The following is a 17,103-nucleotide window of genomic DNA, read 5'->3' on the forward strand; positions in this document are numbered from 1 at the left end:
GAAATGCTGCTACAGTGACTGTGAATTAAACACACGCCCCAGCACTTAGCATTTTTACGTCACGGCCACTAAAAGCCGCCTTGACCAGTTGGAACTGCCGGTGTCGATTAGTGCGGCAAAGTTTCTAACAATGGCGAAAAAGCAGGCTACACAAATACACCTCATGTAGGTAAATTGGTTGACACTTACTTTCTCTGCAGCCTGTTGGTCCGAAACATCCACACTGGTTGCCGCTGCATCTGCTGCCCCTACGTCATGCTCCGACGCCGCAGAAGGAAGATACAACTTTTCATTGGTGTCGGAGCCCGCCAGTGTTTTGATGTCAACGCCCTCCTGGTCCTAGAAAAAGGAGTTGTGATGGTGATAAGGATATACCATGAGAATCTCTTGGCACAGTTTGTCGTAATGAGTTCCTCAGAACATGATTTGATTTGTTTTTTGAACTAACTCTTCAGAAAAAGGATTAATGTTTATACAGTTAATGTATTTGCATTTTCATTTGATTATCTTCAGTAATTTGCCTGTGGAAGTGCAATATTAATCCTCTGAAGTTCATTTCTGGGCCTTCCAACAACGAAATATAGCAATAGTGGCGTGTGGTCACTGCTTGACGAGCTCTTCCGTGGTCGATTCATGCGGGCACGCCGTCACCGCATTACGCATCGGCTCTAACAGAGTATTGCAGAACCTCGTTGATACGATCCCGCTTATTACCATTTCCAGGCTCCTACGCTCAAAATCGCAGAAACTAGAAATGCCCCCGAAAAGCAATGTGTTAATATGTTCCACTTAATACGTTCCCGGAAAATACGATTATTCGGCAGCAACGCTCGGCATTGCGGCAAATTGTGGTCATATGACACGTTCTGCGGGCAAAAATGTGAAGGGGCAAGACTGCCGCCGCACGCCAATTTTTGTTGCACGTGTGTGCACGCAGGCGCGTGCGCACACACACACACACACACACACACACACACACACACACACACACACACACACACACACACACACATTGGTTGGAGCCGTCAAAGTCTTCAAATGGTTTTTAAAAAAATGCCTGTTATTTTCTGCAGCACAGTGGTTTTCTTTTTCAGCTGGCACCTTGGCAAGAAATTTAGGGATACGTATTTACTCGCACAATCCTCACACTCTTTTTTTTTTCCATAAAAAATTGACGAAAAGTTGGGGGTAGAAAAACGTACAGAGGGGAAAAAAAAGTGGCCGTAAATTGAGATTCTCACAGTGACAACCAACTAAACTCTTTGAGAAGCACTAATCAAGTTATACCTTAACAATAAAACCACAGGTTCAACACAAGACGATTTATTTGAGGCACAAGAGAGTTTCCGAATACCGTACACAAAGCTTGCAGGCGTAGGGCTAGCATACAACATCAACCTTGGGCTGATGACCATCTAACACAGAGTCATCTGCAGTTATCTTCTGTCAAAACAAACTTTTACCATGCAAGGCACACGGAAGGCCCAGCGCATCTTGGTGGCTTTCAGCTGCCCGTGCTGCCGTCACCAGTAGTGAACACAAAAATCGCAGACACCGAAGTGCCTACTGGCGGCCCTGTTACCGTTGTTTAGTGCATGATCAATCACCTTCAACTTGAAAGCAGCCGTGTGGCTTCTGTATTATCCTATAATGTAACCACAGCACGAACAAAATGCATTAACACACCGCAACGAATGCGCACTTGCCGCTTTGGCTTGGATTAGCAATTCCTTAGAGCGTGTCACAAGGTGATGACCCCGGGAACCATGCCGGGAACTTACCGCTTCTCGATACAATGCATTACTTGAGCACTTGTTGGGACAGTGTGACGAGTGAAAAGCTTAGCAGCTGCTTCGGGAAGTGCGGTTTTCAGCGGCAGCTTGCATCGGAGGATACAGAGCGCAGCGAAGACGACCCTGGGTGAGAGCATCTAACATCGATTATGACAGTGATGAGGAGTTCCGCTCCACTGGCACTAATATACCATTCGTAGAGTTTGTCTCGGTAGACGACAACATCTGGACTTGCAAGCCGCAAAGTTTTGCCAAGAAGATCATTGTGGAGGTGATGTGGGGCGACGCAGCGAAGGAGGTTGGGGGACAAGGTACTAAAAGACAGCGGCGAGAATGAAAGCGCGTGCTAACTGGCTAACCTTCGCCAAAGCCCTTGCTAGACTGGAAGCTTTATAAAGCTTCTTCACCATCAAAAAAAAAAGAGCTGGACAACGGCCTACGATGTGTGCAGAAGGATCGCAAGAAGACTAGAAGCGAGATGCAAAACACTAAGCGTTCATGGCGGAGATGAAAGTGATAGAGGGCGCATGAAACCGCAATGGTTTCACTTACACACAGCCTCTTCAACAGGCGCAGGTACGGACGTGTCCCAGGCGCCGAGGGCACCAATGATGACGGCATCGACAGTGACGCGTGGATACAGACGTCTGAGAAAAGTGGCCACCGGTTCGTAGTGGGAGAGCTTGGCATTGCGACAGTTACGAATGCGTCCAGGGTATCCTCAAACAAGCCTGTGACGTAGAGGATAATGGCCTCTTTGCCGCGCACCAAGACGAGGTGCAGATAAAGGCCCATATCTTCCACAGCCCGATTCTCAAATGCCACCATAAAGTTGCGGGAGGCGGGGCGGTTAAGGATGGTGTTGTGGCGGGCGTGGTACTGGACATTGTGAGGCATGCAGTAGTAGACGTGGGGCAGGGTCAACCATGGACAGCCACAAATACAGCAACGCTGATCACGATCCCGAGGCCCCCACATGGCAGCACTGTCGAGATGCAGTAAGTTGAGCCGTGCTCGATAAACGAAGCGCCCGTCTGCAAAGGTGGTGAAGGCACCGGTGTGCGTGAAATGCGAGCCAGCCCAATCGGCTGCCACGCAGGCAAGCACATTCCCCTGGTTGGGGAGATCGTGGAGGGCGCGGTCGCGGGCTGTAGCCAGGACCCCTCGAAGCGACTGCACGACACAGCACCGGTGTTGCGGCGTGATCGTCACGTTCCCGCATGTGATGCGAACGCCGGCTAGGTCGAAGCTTTAGGGGACGTTGTCGGGGCGGGACGCCTTGCAGGCATTAGTCCATATACAGAAGTAAACTGGGTGGCTGGAACGCACTATCAGTCATCGATTTTAGTGCAGCATGGCGCAATTTCAGCAAATTTGACGGTTCTGACGCAGCTTGGCACAAAAATGGCGAATTGTATCAAATTTGCACAATTAGCGCAGCTGTTGCACCCCTATCCTGTATGTCATGACAGACTACTAGCACAAGTTTGAGATAGCCACTTCAAATGTACTGCAGGAATATCTATAAAAAAAAGACACGTAACAAAATCAAAATAATGAAATTTTACCAGGGCGACTTCAATTGCTGTTAGCAAGGATTCAGAGCATGTGTCGGAACCAGTGTCGTTGTTGGTACCCTAGGAATAAAAAAAAACATGCGAATGAAGTGCACGGATAAAAAGCAGGTCAGTTCAGCAAAGCAACAAAGTTACCTCTTTTGAGGACAGCGTTTTTTTTTTTGTGAAATGTGTTAAAAAAGATGTTTTTTTGTGCGCTATAAACCTTCAGTATGACATACCAACATGCCCAAAACACTGCGTTATAATGTAATGGGCAGGAAAAACGTGGGAACGTGTGAGAAAGGGGATTATAATACACAGGCACCTGTAGATATTTTTTTCTATTCACCGCGACAACTTTCCTCGACAGCACTGCGGCAGCTACAGAACCAAAGTGCATGCCTCCTACAGCACCATCAAATAGTACTTAAGCTTACAAAATTTTTTTTCATTTGCCGTGCTGAAATCAATGCTGTTTTATATATACCGCAAGACTCAGTTACGGCAAATTGTAAGTAAAATGCAGTTATTGTTCACTTTGCTAGAATATCTTTTTCTTTCCATTTTTCGGAGAGGACTCCGTTTTCAACACACCCATCTTCAAACGTAAACATGGTGTCCGTAACGTAGCGGGTGTATGTGCGGCCGCATACGCAATGTTTAGTTGGAAAAAAAAAAAAAACACTCCTAATACGACAACGAAGTGTACACTGTACCATCTCAATGTTTCTCCCACCTACATTTGTTGTATATATAATTTTCCTTACGCACCAACGATGCGAGTGAGTGAAACCGAAATCATCCAAACAGCTGCCGTACTAATTGCGGAGCAATACAGATGTCGGCGAGCATAGGACTCTACGCCAGTAATGTTATATGCGGACATATAAGGGAGGAACGTCGAAATCGGCTTCTACGTTCCACACACAGTTCAATCTTGTTAAAGGGAAACTAAATAGCATCAATGACTTGGTTTAGATTGACAAACTGCTCTCCGAGAACTCTAATGCAGTATGCTTCACTATCATAACTTCACTATTAGCAAAGAAAATCAAGGTTGAAGTTTCATTGTCGAATTTTGCACTGAAATCTCTGCATTTGATGTCAGAAGTTTCAAAATGAATTTTTTATTTTTGCAACATTGGCTTGATGAAATTTTTTGAATCTCCCTATGCTACGCCTGTGGCACCCAAATATGACAATGTACTTAATTTTTATTGATTAGAAACTACGTGGGATCCAGTAGACACCTTCAAAATTTTCTACGTCACAGTGTTTAGCGTGTGAATCTCAAGGTGGCGTTATAGCCACCCACATTAACTTCACTATTAGCAAAGAAAATCAAGGTTGAAGTTTCATTGTCGAATTTTGCATTGAAATCTCTGCATTTGATGTCAGAAGTTTCAAAATGAATTTTTTATTTTTGCAACATTGGCTTGATGAAATTTTTTGAATCTCCCTATGCTATGCCTGTGGCACCCAAATATGACAATGTACCTAATTTTTATTGATTAGAAACTACGTGGGATCCAGTAGACACCTTCAAAATTTTCTACGTCACAGTGTTTAGCGTGTGAATCTCAAGGTGGCGTTCTAGCCACCCACATTATATTCTCACGCAATTCCTTGCTTGCCAAGTGTCGTGTTGCAGTAAGGGTAGGGTTTTTGGGATTGCAAGATCTTACTTTACTATTATGCGAAAAAATCATTTTGTTCTTTAGTCCCACTGAACAGATCTCGAGGGAGCCATATGTTCTGCAACAGAATTGCCATTCACTGAGCAAGGTAAAGAAATGGAGAATCCAAGTACAAAAAAATCGGAGTAGAGGTATATCTTCCATTCAAACAGCTATTTCGTTTGAGAGATTTCTGTTAGCCAAGAGTCCACTGTATTGTTAAGAAGAAAAACCATTTCTCAGGCCATCACAACACTGACCATTTTTAAAAAATTCCAGATACTGCTTTTCAACCTTGCTTTTTGTGGGTACGGCAGTGTGGTTAGCATCGTGAAATTGACGATTAATGCAGAAAAGTCCATTGTGTACCTTGAAACCAGAGTGAAATCTCGATACAACGAATCTCAAGAAACCGCTAAAAATCATTTGTTATTTTGAGAAGCCGTTGTAGCGAAAGTATTAAAAATTTGCGCAAAAATCGTGAACTCAAACACTTGAGTCGCCTACCTGTGCTGTGTATACATTCGCGACAGTGTTATGCTCAAATAAGCGTGAAAGAACAAACACTAAATATTATGAAATCAGTGCACGTTTACTTGAGAAAAAGTGGGAATTATCCTGACATGGGAAATTCGACGATTGAAAGACGAACTCTTAAGCGTGCGCATCCTTTTTACGTGCTGAAAAGCGCCAGCGTTAAATACCAATTCTTCACGTTGGTTCGCGCATGATGTTTCAACATCGTCTTCGTTCTCATCACGACTAACGGTACGAAACGCATCGGTCGTCAGTTAAACTCACGGGCATTGCCTTTGCCGTCACACTGTGTGTAGTGTAGTGTACACTGTGCGTAGAGCGATGCACGGGTAATCATTGGAGACTTAATCCCATAGGTCACTCGCGCTGCATTTATCACTGTCGTAGCATTGCTTTTGAGCTGCTTCTGGAGCTCCTCTTGAACCTTCAGCCGCGAACTTAAAACGTTTGAAAACAGTCATAGAACAAGCGTGCAGGTCAAGCTGTCAGAAGAAAACAAAAGCAACGAAGCGAAGCCTGACGCGAGAAACAAGTACCAGGCGATGGTGATGGCGATAGGGCTATTGCACATTTGAACAGGGCGGGCAGATAGAGAAATACGCGGGCGCTCTGATGATGGTAGTGGCACTTGCGGAGCTGGGCATGATTTTTACAGCCACGAGTAACTTTTTAAAATTGCTATTCATTATTTTAAAGCGTTGGGGGATAAAGCTTGATTATGTATTCTGAAACATTCGGTATTCTGAAATTCGTAGTGATGAAATATTTTTACATTCAACCAATGGACATTTTCGGTAATCTGAAAAAATCATTATATTGAGGTTCACTATAACAAGATTTGACTTTACAGATAACTGTGTAAATGCAATTCTCACATTGTTTTGGTCGCACAGGACGCGGGCCCTGAGACCGGCTATGGTAAATTCCTCGCCGTAGTCGAGGTTGTACTGACAGTTTGGCTTTAGGGTTCGCTGCAAAACAAACAGAGAAACAATCAAATTAAGACATCAGTGAAGCTCTTGAGAGGATGGGCACAGTGCATGAACTTTTAAACGCAAGAAGTTTTCTTCAAAGCCTCGCTAGTCAAGTGGACAAGATTCATACATAACAAGAATGGCTGCTCCAATATCAGCTTGTGCATACTGATGAACTGAATGAAGATGCATGGGTTAAAGTCGCTGCCCTTTTGCCTAAACAATAACTGAAGGACATTAAATATTTAAAGGACACTCAAACTTCGTTATAACAAACTTGCACCTTATACGAAAATAAGCTCGTTATATCCGAAAATCCCTTATAAAGGTGGATTCCGAACGCTACAACCGTTGCACGAACTTTTCCTTTACTAAGCTATAACCGATATTTCTTTATATATGAGTCCGTTATATCAAGGATTGGGTGTATTCCTCACTGAGCTTCGTACTGCAAGTTATGTATAAATCTTTTAGTCTTGCTGCTCAGCATTAATGGTGCAGCTCAGCGAAAACTCAAGATATAAGCACGTACAAGGTACACATAATGTGCAGTGTTTTGATTAGACTAGCGGCAAAAATTAACAAGGTACTTATTCATAGCAACATTATGTTGCACTGTTTCATTGCTCCTAGCAACATTTTACATCACGAAAGCTTTTTATAGCTGCCACATAGGCGGGTTTTATTTTTTAAGTGAACTAGACACAAAGTACATACCGGAAACCTCAGCAAGAAATGTTCCCACCGACTCTAAATCCAATAACTGCACAAAACTCGCAGAGGAATGCAAAGTTGATACTACTCTCAGTCGTATGCTTTTCATGGCATTAAAGATGCAAGAGACGCTATAAAACCAAGGTTTTCAATAAATAAACAGTTAAAATTCATGTCCTGGGGATGAGTGAAATGGGCACCGCAATAGACCCTTTTCAAAATTGTAAAGTTGGCTTTCTTGCTGTGTAATTTGAACTATTGTTGGCTTGTCATTTATAGCAAATAGCCTGTCAAGCGCGTTTCATTTATGCAATGACGTGGAAAATGTCGAGTCACCTCTCTTGATATGAACACTCATGACAGAGAAGCCCCAGCACAATTGACCACGGCCGCGTGTCCGCTTGAACAGAACAGGTGCCTTCATTTTTTGTTCAAATATGCAGTGCAGAGAAGCGCGCTAGCAAATTATGAAAAGGGTCCATCAGAAGAAAAAAGGAAAAAAAAAATCTAAATTCTTTTTTCGCCAAGCTTACTTTGCCAATCTTGACTTTATTCTGACTGCCAAGGTCCATGATTGTGCAGCTGCGGCCCCCGACATTGATGACAGCGTGCTGCTTTGACACAGCCTGCAACAGGGTGGTAGCAAGGACATCAAGCAACTGCATCACGAGTGTGTTAAGGCCAACAGAATAAAACGGCAACTCACATAGTTCTCAATGATGACATCACAGGTTCGGGAACGGCCGACCATATTGGGCCCTGGAACGAAGCAAACCGAAGCAACCTCATGATAACGAACTGAGCACACTAAAAAATCGAGGCCCTTGCCCAGTCAGGAAAAATCGAGGGCAAGTGCAGCCTGACGTGTGCATGCCAAAAACTTACTACAGTCTATCCCAGATATACAGAATTATTGGCTAGATCCAACAGTTGAGAAATTTCCTTGAGTTTCCTTCCCACGCAGAAGTGTGAACTGGTGCACAGGTATATCGAACTACCTCTATATTGAATGCTGAGCCGCGCCGAAGCCCAGAAATTGCATTTTTTTAATGTATAGTGATCAATTTTTGGCCGCGTTCTAACAAGTTCTGACCTCTTTTCGCGCATATGTGACGAAAAGGCAGTGTTGAAAAGTGAGAAGGCGAAACTCTGCTGCGTTGATTTAGTTTGTTGTGTAGTGTTTGCGAGTGCACCGGTATCCTTGATGTGCGATCTGCAAGTTCTAATGCACAGGCATGGTGTTCTCCAAAAAGACCGATTGCCGAGGGCACCAAAATGAAGTGATTCGGCGATCTCTTTGCTTAGCATTGCCTCGTGCACGATGGCATGCGGGACCAAAAGCATGGCCTTCCAATGTACCACCCCGTGAGGCATTGTGGCGTTTTTGGTTTTAGGAAACACGTCACGGAGGCTACGCTTCTCTTCTAGTTTTCCATGCCAAACCAGCGCTGCCTGCTGCAAAACAACAAAGCCAGACGTAATATCGCTGTCACCAATATGCGGTGGGCGGTTGCTTGCTCGTTTTTTCAGAACAACAGTTTTTCTTGGGATACTTGAACGCAGAAATTTAGGTCTATCTGTTCCACGATTCAGCCACCCAGCCAAAGTTTATGCCCAGCCATCTTGAACCGGTGGCTGCATTCATTCTTGTGAACATTGTCGATCAAAAGCAAATATTACGCATATCTGAGGTGCGACATCAATACGTAAGTATTAAGCGGTGTGTTCCTTTACAGGAGCATTAAGTGGTGTGTTTCTTTACAGGAATTCTAATAGACCCTAGTGTTTTTTAAGCTGCGCTTAAAATGAAACACCATGCACGAAAAAGCGCTCTCGATGATACAGTGCTGCCACCTGACAGCAGCCCTGGGTTCTGGCCCTGGATCAGAAGCTACGTAGGACCCAGAAGACTCCTTCAAAACCTACAACTTCACAGATTTTGGTGCGGGTTCGCAATGTGGCGTCTCCACCCACATTTTCTCGCTTATTAAGCGTCATGTCCTAGTGAGTGGGGTTTTCGGGATTGTGAAATAATGCTTTACTAATGCACAAAAAATCGTTTTGCTTTCTAGCGTCCCATTAAGGAGAAACAAGAGTGCAGAAAGAGGATGCAGGAAAACTCCCACTCCACCTGCGATAGCCTCTTACATCACTAAGTTGCATTTTGTTACCCTTTGTAACGCAAACATAAAGCCCACTTCTGCATCCTCCTGCACCAAGGTGACCTTTTAGGCATGTTGGTAAGACATGATAGAAACGATGAAAACATCTGTAAATAGCGATTGCTTGCTTGAGCCGACTTGTCTTCAAGCCTTGGAGAGGAGTTCACTTGTAGAAACGTCAGCTCGGGCACAAAGCTCCTGTTTACGAATTTTTCCATAATAGTTTTCTTTCTTCCCCTTCCTGCGATTTTTCCCATGATAGAAACAAAGCACAGAAGACGATAATTATAATTGATGGGGTTTAACATTCTAAAACCACGATACGATTATGATATACGCCGCAGTGGAAGGCTCTGAAAATTTCGGCCACCTGGGGCTCTTTAACGTGCATTTAAATCTAAGTACACGGGCCTCGAGCGTATTCGCCTTCATAGGAAATGCGGCGGCCGGGGCCGGGATTCGATCCCGCAACCTGCGCGTGAGCAGTTGGGAACTGTAACCACTAGATCACCGCAGTGCGCACGCGAAAGACATGGAAGGAGAGAGACGAATATTGAGGCAAGCAAGCGCTGACTTTGCAACCCTACTTTATTGGAAGAGTGACTGACCATTCTGACTAATTGTTGTCCCCCAACTTGTCAATCACTTCTGCTTCAGTGATTTTGCGGGTTAAGCAAGCACTACTTTTGCAGATCGTTGAGCAGGCATCATATAGAAGACAACACGTGGTATCTGCCACACATGCGGCTGCTTGCTTTTAAATAATATGCAAGTCAGCGCTCACGTGTCTCATGCCTCTTCTCTGACTTCTTAATTTTACATTGTTTCGGTTCATACTCTCCCACAAACCTGTCAGTACACCCAAAAAGGTTTATCTAAACACTGCGAGCAAAAGCGCAATGGTCCAAGCACCTGTACAAAAAGTTGGGAGTTACCTGGCTTCAGGTTGAAAGTCTGAAATGCAGCAGGTGCGTCTTGATCGTGTAGCTTCAGCACGGCCCGTATCTGAAATGGGGGCAACGGATCTTAGAAGGGTGGCATTTCTGACGTGCACTGAAATTATTATGGTTGAACTTAACTGATATATTGAATCACTGATATATTTATTTATCGGTTATCGCAAACTAAATACAAGCTTTGGTTGGTCACAATTGATTGCAGAGGAACTTGCTCTTTTCATAACAGAACTGGAAACGCGAGTCTCCGTGATGTTGGCTATCACAGAAATATATAGCTCGCGTTAGGCTCGGCATTCGAGGAATTTTTAAAAAGGCATTACAAATATTGAAGAGATTTTAAAACCACATTTTTTTCGAAGATGGAGTTGTAACATAAAAGGATTTTGTTGAAATTGTTGTTTCAATCGCTGAAATTTAGGCAGAAATGAGTAGGGCAGATGCCATGGACATGGCCGAAAGAATGAACAGCTACCAATGACTGATGTTCCTGAACTAGAAAAGATCTTGTGCATAGGCACATTGAAAGACTTCCTGCGTCATGCATGCATATTTTGTACGTAGCATTTTCGTGAGACCTAGACTGCTTATTTATTAGAGCACGTTTTTTTTAATCTCTACTGTTACAATGAATAAAAAACTAATTTGTTGTTCGAGCACTACATTATAATGAAATAAGGAGCCTCAATGAATCTTAGTGAAGAGAGCTTGCTTATTAGTGGACAATATGTGGGTTTTACGTCCTAAAACTACAATATGATTATGAGATACGCTGTAGTGGAGGGCTCCGGAAATTTCGAACATCTGGCGTTCTTTTAAGGTACACTGACATCACACTAGTACATGGGCCTCTACCACTTCGCCTCCATTGAAATGCGACCGCTACGGCCGGAATTGAGCCAACGACATTTTGGGTCAGCAGTTAGCACTGTACTGTGGCTGCCGTTTGACAGAAACGGATGCTTTCGAGTTAAGCGCTCGTTGTGCAGTGTATTCGATGCAAGCATGTGGTAATCCCTGGGGCTTTATTTGCCAAAACCATGACATGATCGTGAGTCACATGGCAGTGGGGGTCCCCTGCTTAACTTCAATCACCTGAGGTTATTTGATGTGCATATAAATTTGTTTACATATATGTCCTTCGCCCCCCATCAAAATGAAGCTGGCACGGGCAGGAATGGAACCTGTGCGCTTGGAGTGCCCCCCCCCCCCTCTCTCCCTGGCTACGCCAGTGGACAGCGTTAACGAATGAAAGACAGCGAATGTACAAATTGTGGGCAGCTCAGCAAGGGTGAACCGCTAAGCTGTGAACGTGTGTATAAACCGAATAAAACAATAGCAGAGACAATTCTCTCTTCTGGGGTATGGGTGGCAGCATGCCGTCATGGGAACTGATGGAGTGATGCTATTAGAAATTTGGAATGTAAAATTTATGCAGTCACACACATACAGTACATATGTTCAGAACTTAACGTAGCCGGTAATTGCAGCTGCTTGAGCATTAGGTGGGCAAGTTTGCACCCCCCTCCCCATCACGGGAGATGGGGGGGGGGGGGGTGCATTTCTTTAGCTTGAGGGGGAGGATGGGGGGCTGCCACTTCTGAGCGACAGTGAGCAGACGTAAGATCGCAGTTGTGAACAAGTTTGGATGAAATTAGTCGTGGCGAATTGGCGAGAAAGTGATCGAATGCCCCGTTGACACTCATTAAAAACGAAGCGTCAAGCGGCGGCGAGTCACTTTCGAACGAAAGTTTCAGTTTTTTCGCGAGATTTCACGAGACTAGATTAGCCTTTGATAGTGCAACGCCTTGCTGCGAAACGAAGCCTTGAGACGCCGAGAGCGTTCTGGCCCCACAAGTTCGAGATTATCTCGAGAAGGTGTATGGATGTCAGAAACTGATCGCTCGATAACCGTATCGCGCCCTAAACTAGCTCCAGCTGTTCAGCACGAAATAGGAAAAGGAGGATGGGGGGAGGGTAAGTCGGGGTTTCTGTCTATTGGTCTGCCATTGTGCAGAGTTTACGAGCGCCCGCTTTATGACCCTTGAACTGACAACTCCCAAACTTTGAAGTTTTAGGGTCGTGAGTGAACCGAAATTACAGCTGTGTTAAAGCGTTAGCGACGTTGTAGGCAACGTGTTTCATTCGACGTGATGTTAGGGGTGATGGCTACTATCGCGCACTGCATAGTTTAGGTCGTTGAAGTACTGCAGTGAAGTAGCTTCACAACGCGACGCTAACTGTATCGGTTTAAGTGCCCATAAGGTACCGTAGCCCGTATGCAGCACACTACGGTGATCGGCTGAGGAATCGGTGTTGACCCGTCGGCGAAAAACAACAACAGAAAGAAAAACGGACACCACTCGCTTAAAACGGATCTCGGTGGCGGGAAACAATTGAACACGCACCTCTCGGTCCATGTCGTCATCGGAATCGTCGGGTACGCTGATGACCTGGGTCATCTCCATGTCGTTGAAGTCCATGTTTAACCGCTTCTGGGTCAAACTGGAGCTCACTACTCATACGGTGACAACTTTAAATGCCGCCAAACAGTGAAAATCGCACTGCCTGGCAGCGCCAGTTCTGCGCGAGGCACGTGAAAAAAACGTTAGTGCGCGACTGGTCGGCGGGTTGAGACGTGATTGAGCTCGGCAACTGGATTGGTTCCTGACTGGCCAATGATGGCCAAAAAACTGAGAGGCGTAGTGATACTGCCGTCGATGGCTCGTTAAATCAAAATGGTCGACAAACTCCACGCATTCAAACCGTTATTTTGCCAATATTTGCGTCACCTTTTGGTGAAGAAACAAACTAATATGGTAGATTTGTAAATTGTGTGTGACTGGCGAGACGAGGCTGCAAGTTTGGCGAAGTGAGGAGTGGTTTTACACGAGAATGTTCACTTCTTTTAAGAATGACATTGTGGCAAAACAACAGCTGGAACATTTTTGAAAGCACGCTGCCTGAACTCATTTCATGGAAATTATTGCAAAACAAACCACTCGAGTTGAACCAACACACTGAAGCGATGTTGTGTTCTTGTCATTGCTCCCATGTAGCGGGTTGGTTTGCTGCTAACCATAGAGTTAATAAACAGATTTTAGAGAAAAAACTGGGCCGGAAAAGCTATAACCGACGGAGGAAGAAAACTCTACGCAAGGAACCCGTGAAGGCATAGAGTTTCCCAAAATTACTTAGAAGGCACTCTGGCGCTGCGATCGTTCAGCGACCATGGGAATGATGGGTAGTACACACATTTGCCTAGTCTTCGTACTTGTGGGTGGCGAATCGTACTTGCGGCTTCGTTTATTGCTGTGTTTCAGTTTTGTTTTGAAAGAAAAAACAAACCCTTTTGAACTTAGTGACTTGATTCAAAATAGTAAGCCTAAAATAATAAGGTTGTAAAGCGCGAACAGCAAACATTTGCTAATTTATGTTTTCGTGAAAAAACAGCTCCAAGCCACACGAACACACTCGGAGCCCGAAGCAGGCCAGAAGTACGAAAATTAGACAAATGTGTGTACTACTCATCATTGCCATGCTCGCTGAACTGCCGTGTTTTGCAGCTCCCATAGACACTAGTGCCAGAGTTCCCTCTTGTGTATATTAGGTCCGTTCGAATCGCCTGCACCACGTGAACCAGTTCACAAGGTGCTGCACCTTGCCATTCGTTTCAGCGGTGCAGCATTGACGACCGCTGAACCCTGCCATTCGTTTCGAAAGGTGCAGAAGAGGTGCAGCACCGGTTCACGATTTTCCTGCACCTCCTTCGCTGACGGTGCCGGCTTGGTGCGGCCGCGCGTGCAGCTGAGCAGACGACCCAGCACTTAGACGTAGGTGGCTTAGGCGCCGTACCTGCCTCTACAAACGCGCTGTGTATTTTCAAGATGTTTGCGCCTCATAAACTGTCCGCAAGTGCGTTTCGCCATAGGTCAGTGTCTGATGAACGGTGTAAATTAACCGAAAAGAAATAAGGCCAACACCTTGTCGGCACATCGTCATTTTTTTTTTTTTGGGTGTCGTGCTCTGCCTGCACCGCTGAACTCACGCTGCACAATTTCTGAACTTCGCGTGCACAGCCGTGAACCGGTTCCGACCGGTGCAGGTGAATCGAACGGACCTATTGAGAAACTCTGCGTGAAGGAAGTTCAAGGAACTACGAAAACGCTGCCATCTTAGAACATTGTCATTGTTGCCATCAGAATACCTTAGAGAAGCGATAAACTTGAACTTGTAAAACACTCATATTTTAGCACGACAAATTGTAAAAAAGTGTGCTTACGTGTTATAAATTAAAAAAAATTGTGTAAAGTTTATATAAACTGCTTTTAGGGAAGATAAAACGGCCGTTTATTCAATTTGTTCAGCGCAGAAAGGAGCGTTTGCAAGTTTCTTCAATAGATAGCGCCACCTTTTTTGTAACGTTGAGAGCGTTGCAATGCGGCGTGTGGCCGATTGCGCCGACTAGCTTGCACGCCGGTGTACGTGTTTTTTGTTGCCATGCGCCAAAAAAACTTGACTTCATGTGGCAGTCTCTTATTGAGATGTAACAGAGATCCGCGAAACAGAAAAAAATGCCGGGGGAAATAGCAGCATGCAGTGGCGACTGCAAGTGAACGTCACCTCAAAACCGAGTATCGTTCCATCATGGCGGCACCCGATCGGTTATGGGTTTCAAAGCATGAGCTCTTTGGGAACATTGAAGTGTGGCAGCTTCGGCTAGTTGGTATGACATGACGATAGTTATAGCGCGAGAACAGAACGACGACACAGAGATAAGAAGGACACGTGCACTTCATGTCGTTCTTGTCTCTGTGTCGTCGTTCTGTTCTCGCGCCGTATGGGAAGCTTTTCCTCTAGAGTCTGTATATTAACTCTATGCTGCTAACTTTGCAAGATTGGTTGGTGTGTGTGTGAGGGTTTCGGAACGGAATTTCACGACTTATATGAAAGAAAACAGTATTTCTAGTACGACGTCTATGACATATGGCTTCTCTTTTTGGCATGATTTTCTGTTAGATCAAATTAATATTGTGTCTTATAAATAATAAAAAAAAACAGCTCTTAATTGCACTCTATTCCTTCAATTCGGTACGCGCACAGAACACCTGTATTTTTTGCACGTCACAAAGCATAAGCTTTGGGATCAGCAACTGTGAGTCCGTGACTCGGGATACCAGTCACATGGGTGTGCGTTTCGGACCGTTTTGATCAGTCTTGCGAAGCGTTTTGGTGTCTCCATCATTAGATAACGGACCTTAAAGGATATGTAGAAGAAAATAACAGTGATTGACCAAATACATATACAAATAATTTACATACAGGTAAAATGAGAGTTCTCAAGGACAGCGTGTTAAATCAGTCATCACGATCATCTCACGTTTCTGTGTTTTGCAACAGTACAAGTGAGAACCTAACAAACTAAACGATGACAACAGAGAGTGCTTGTTATAATGCTCATGCAACACATACCGAATGATATTTTGTTTCCCCTTTTATTTTTATTTTTTAAGCGCTGTGTATGTCAAGTAACTGGATAAGACGGATGCTTGGGCTAGCTGGTGATTTGGAATTATAGAGTTGATGTACTAACACTTGGTTCCATATGCGCGCTTCGGTGGCTATGGCTTTTCTGGCCCAGATTTTCCTCTAGAGTCAGTGTATTAACTCTGTGGCTTCTCCTCTAGAGTCTGTATATTTTCTGTATCTATGGAAAACTTATTCTCACACCGTGGTTTGGAATCCACATATTTGCACAGAGCAAGAAAACTAGTAGTTACACCGTAAATATATTTGTTTTCTTGCGCTGTGCCAATATCTCGTATGCCAAGTATTTATTTTGTGAGCACGTGGTTGTTCTGCCGTCTGTAAAACTGAATTGCATCTTCTTCTGTGTAGAGAGCATAGCCTCCTTTATTTTCTGTGCCTGCGCTTTGCCGCCGGGATCAAAGAGAGCCGACCGTCGGGCTGAGTTCCCGCAATCACCACCAGGCGGCGCTGCCTTCCCAGAACCGGCAGAGCCTGTTCACTAGGTCTGTTCGATTCGCCTGCACCACGTGAACCAGTTCACAAGGTGCTGCACCTTGCCATTCGTTTCAGTGGTGCAGCAATGACGACCGCTGAACCCTGCCATTCGTTTCGAAAGGTGCAGGATAGGTGCAGCACCGGTTCATGATTTTCCTGCACCTCCTTCGCTGACGGTGCCGGCTTGGTGCAGGCGCGCGTGCAGCTGAGCAGACGACGCAGCACTTAGACGTAGGTGGCTTAGGCGCCGTACCCGCCTCTACAAATGCGGTGTGTTTTGCCAAGATGTTTGCGCCTCATAAACTGTCCGCATGTTCGATTTGCCATCGGTCAGTGTTTGCTGAACGGTGTAAATTAAGCGAAAAGAAATAAGGCCTGCACCTTGTCGGCCCATCGTCATTCGTTTCGGGTGTCGTGCTGTGCCTGCACCGCTGAACTCACGCTGCACAATTTCTGAACTTCGCGTGCACAGCCGTGAATTGGTTCCGACCGGTGCAGGTGAATCGAACGGACCTACTGACTCCGGTGCTACCGCCGGCACTGACGGGTGGGTCCTTCGTTGCGCGTTTGTAAGCGCGGCAAGCTTAAAAAACAAAAGTGTGATACCACTCCCGTGTGCCACTTAAATATTTAGGAGAGAACATATGCAAGAGAGAAAGAATAAGTACGCAAGATAGCACATTGAACACAACACCATACCTTCAAGGA

General features: G+C 45.0%; 1 protein-coding gene across 1 annotated transcript in view; it reads right to left on the reverse strand.

The window, feature by feature from the left end:
• Positions 1–13,166, reverse strand: part of LOC119163678 (uncharacterized) — a 30,637-nt gene extending 17,471 nt beyond the window's left edge. The window contains exons 1-7 of the mRNA XM_037415733.2: positions 12,780–13,166; positions 10,351–10,420; positions 7,960–8,012; positions 7,787–7,879; positions 6,441–6,536; positions 3,362–3,430; positions 190–339 (exon numbers count right to left, since the gene is read on the reverse strand). Of these exons, the coding sequence (XP_037271630.2) occupies positions 190–339; positions 3,362–3,430; positions 6,441–6,536; positions 7,787–7,879; positions 7,960–8,012; positions 10,351–10,420; positions 12,780–12,854 (606 nt within the window). The 5' untranslated portion in view covers positions 12,855–13,166. The remainder of the gene's footprint in view (positions 1–189; positions 340–3,361; positions 3,431–6,440; positions 6,537–7,786; positions 7,880–7,959; positions 8,013–10,350; positions 10,421–12,779) is intronic.
• Between the last annotated feature and the right edge of the window lie 3,937 nt (positions 13,167–17,103).

Source organism: Rhipicephalus microplus, chromosome 9 (genome assembly GCF_043290135.1).
Source record: "Rhipicephalus microplus isolate Deutch F79 chromosome 9, USDA_Rmic, whole genome shotgun sequence".
Taxonomy (NCBI): domain Eukaryota; kingdom Metazoa; phylum Arthropoda; class Arachnida; order Ixodida; family Ixodidae; genus Rhipicephalus; species Rhipicephalus microplus.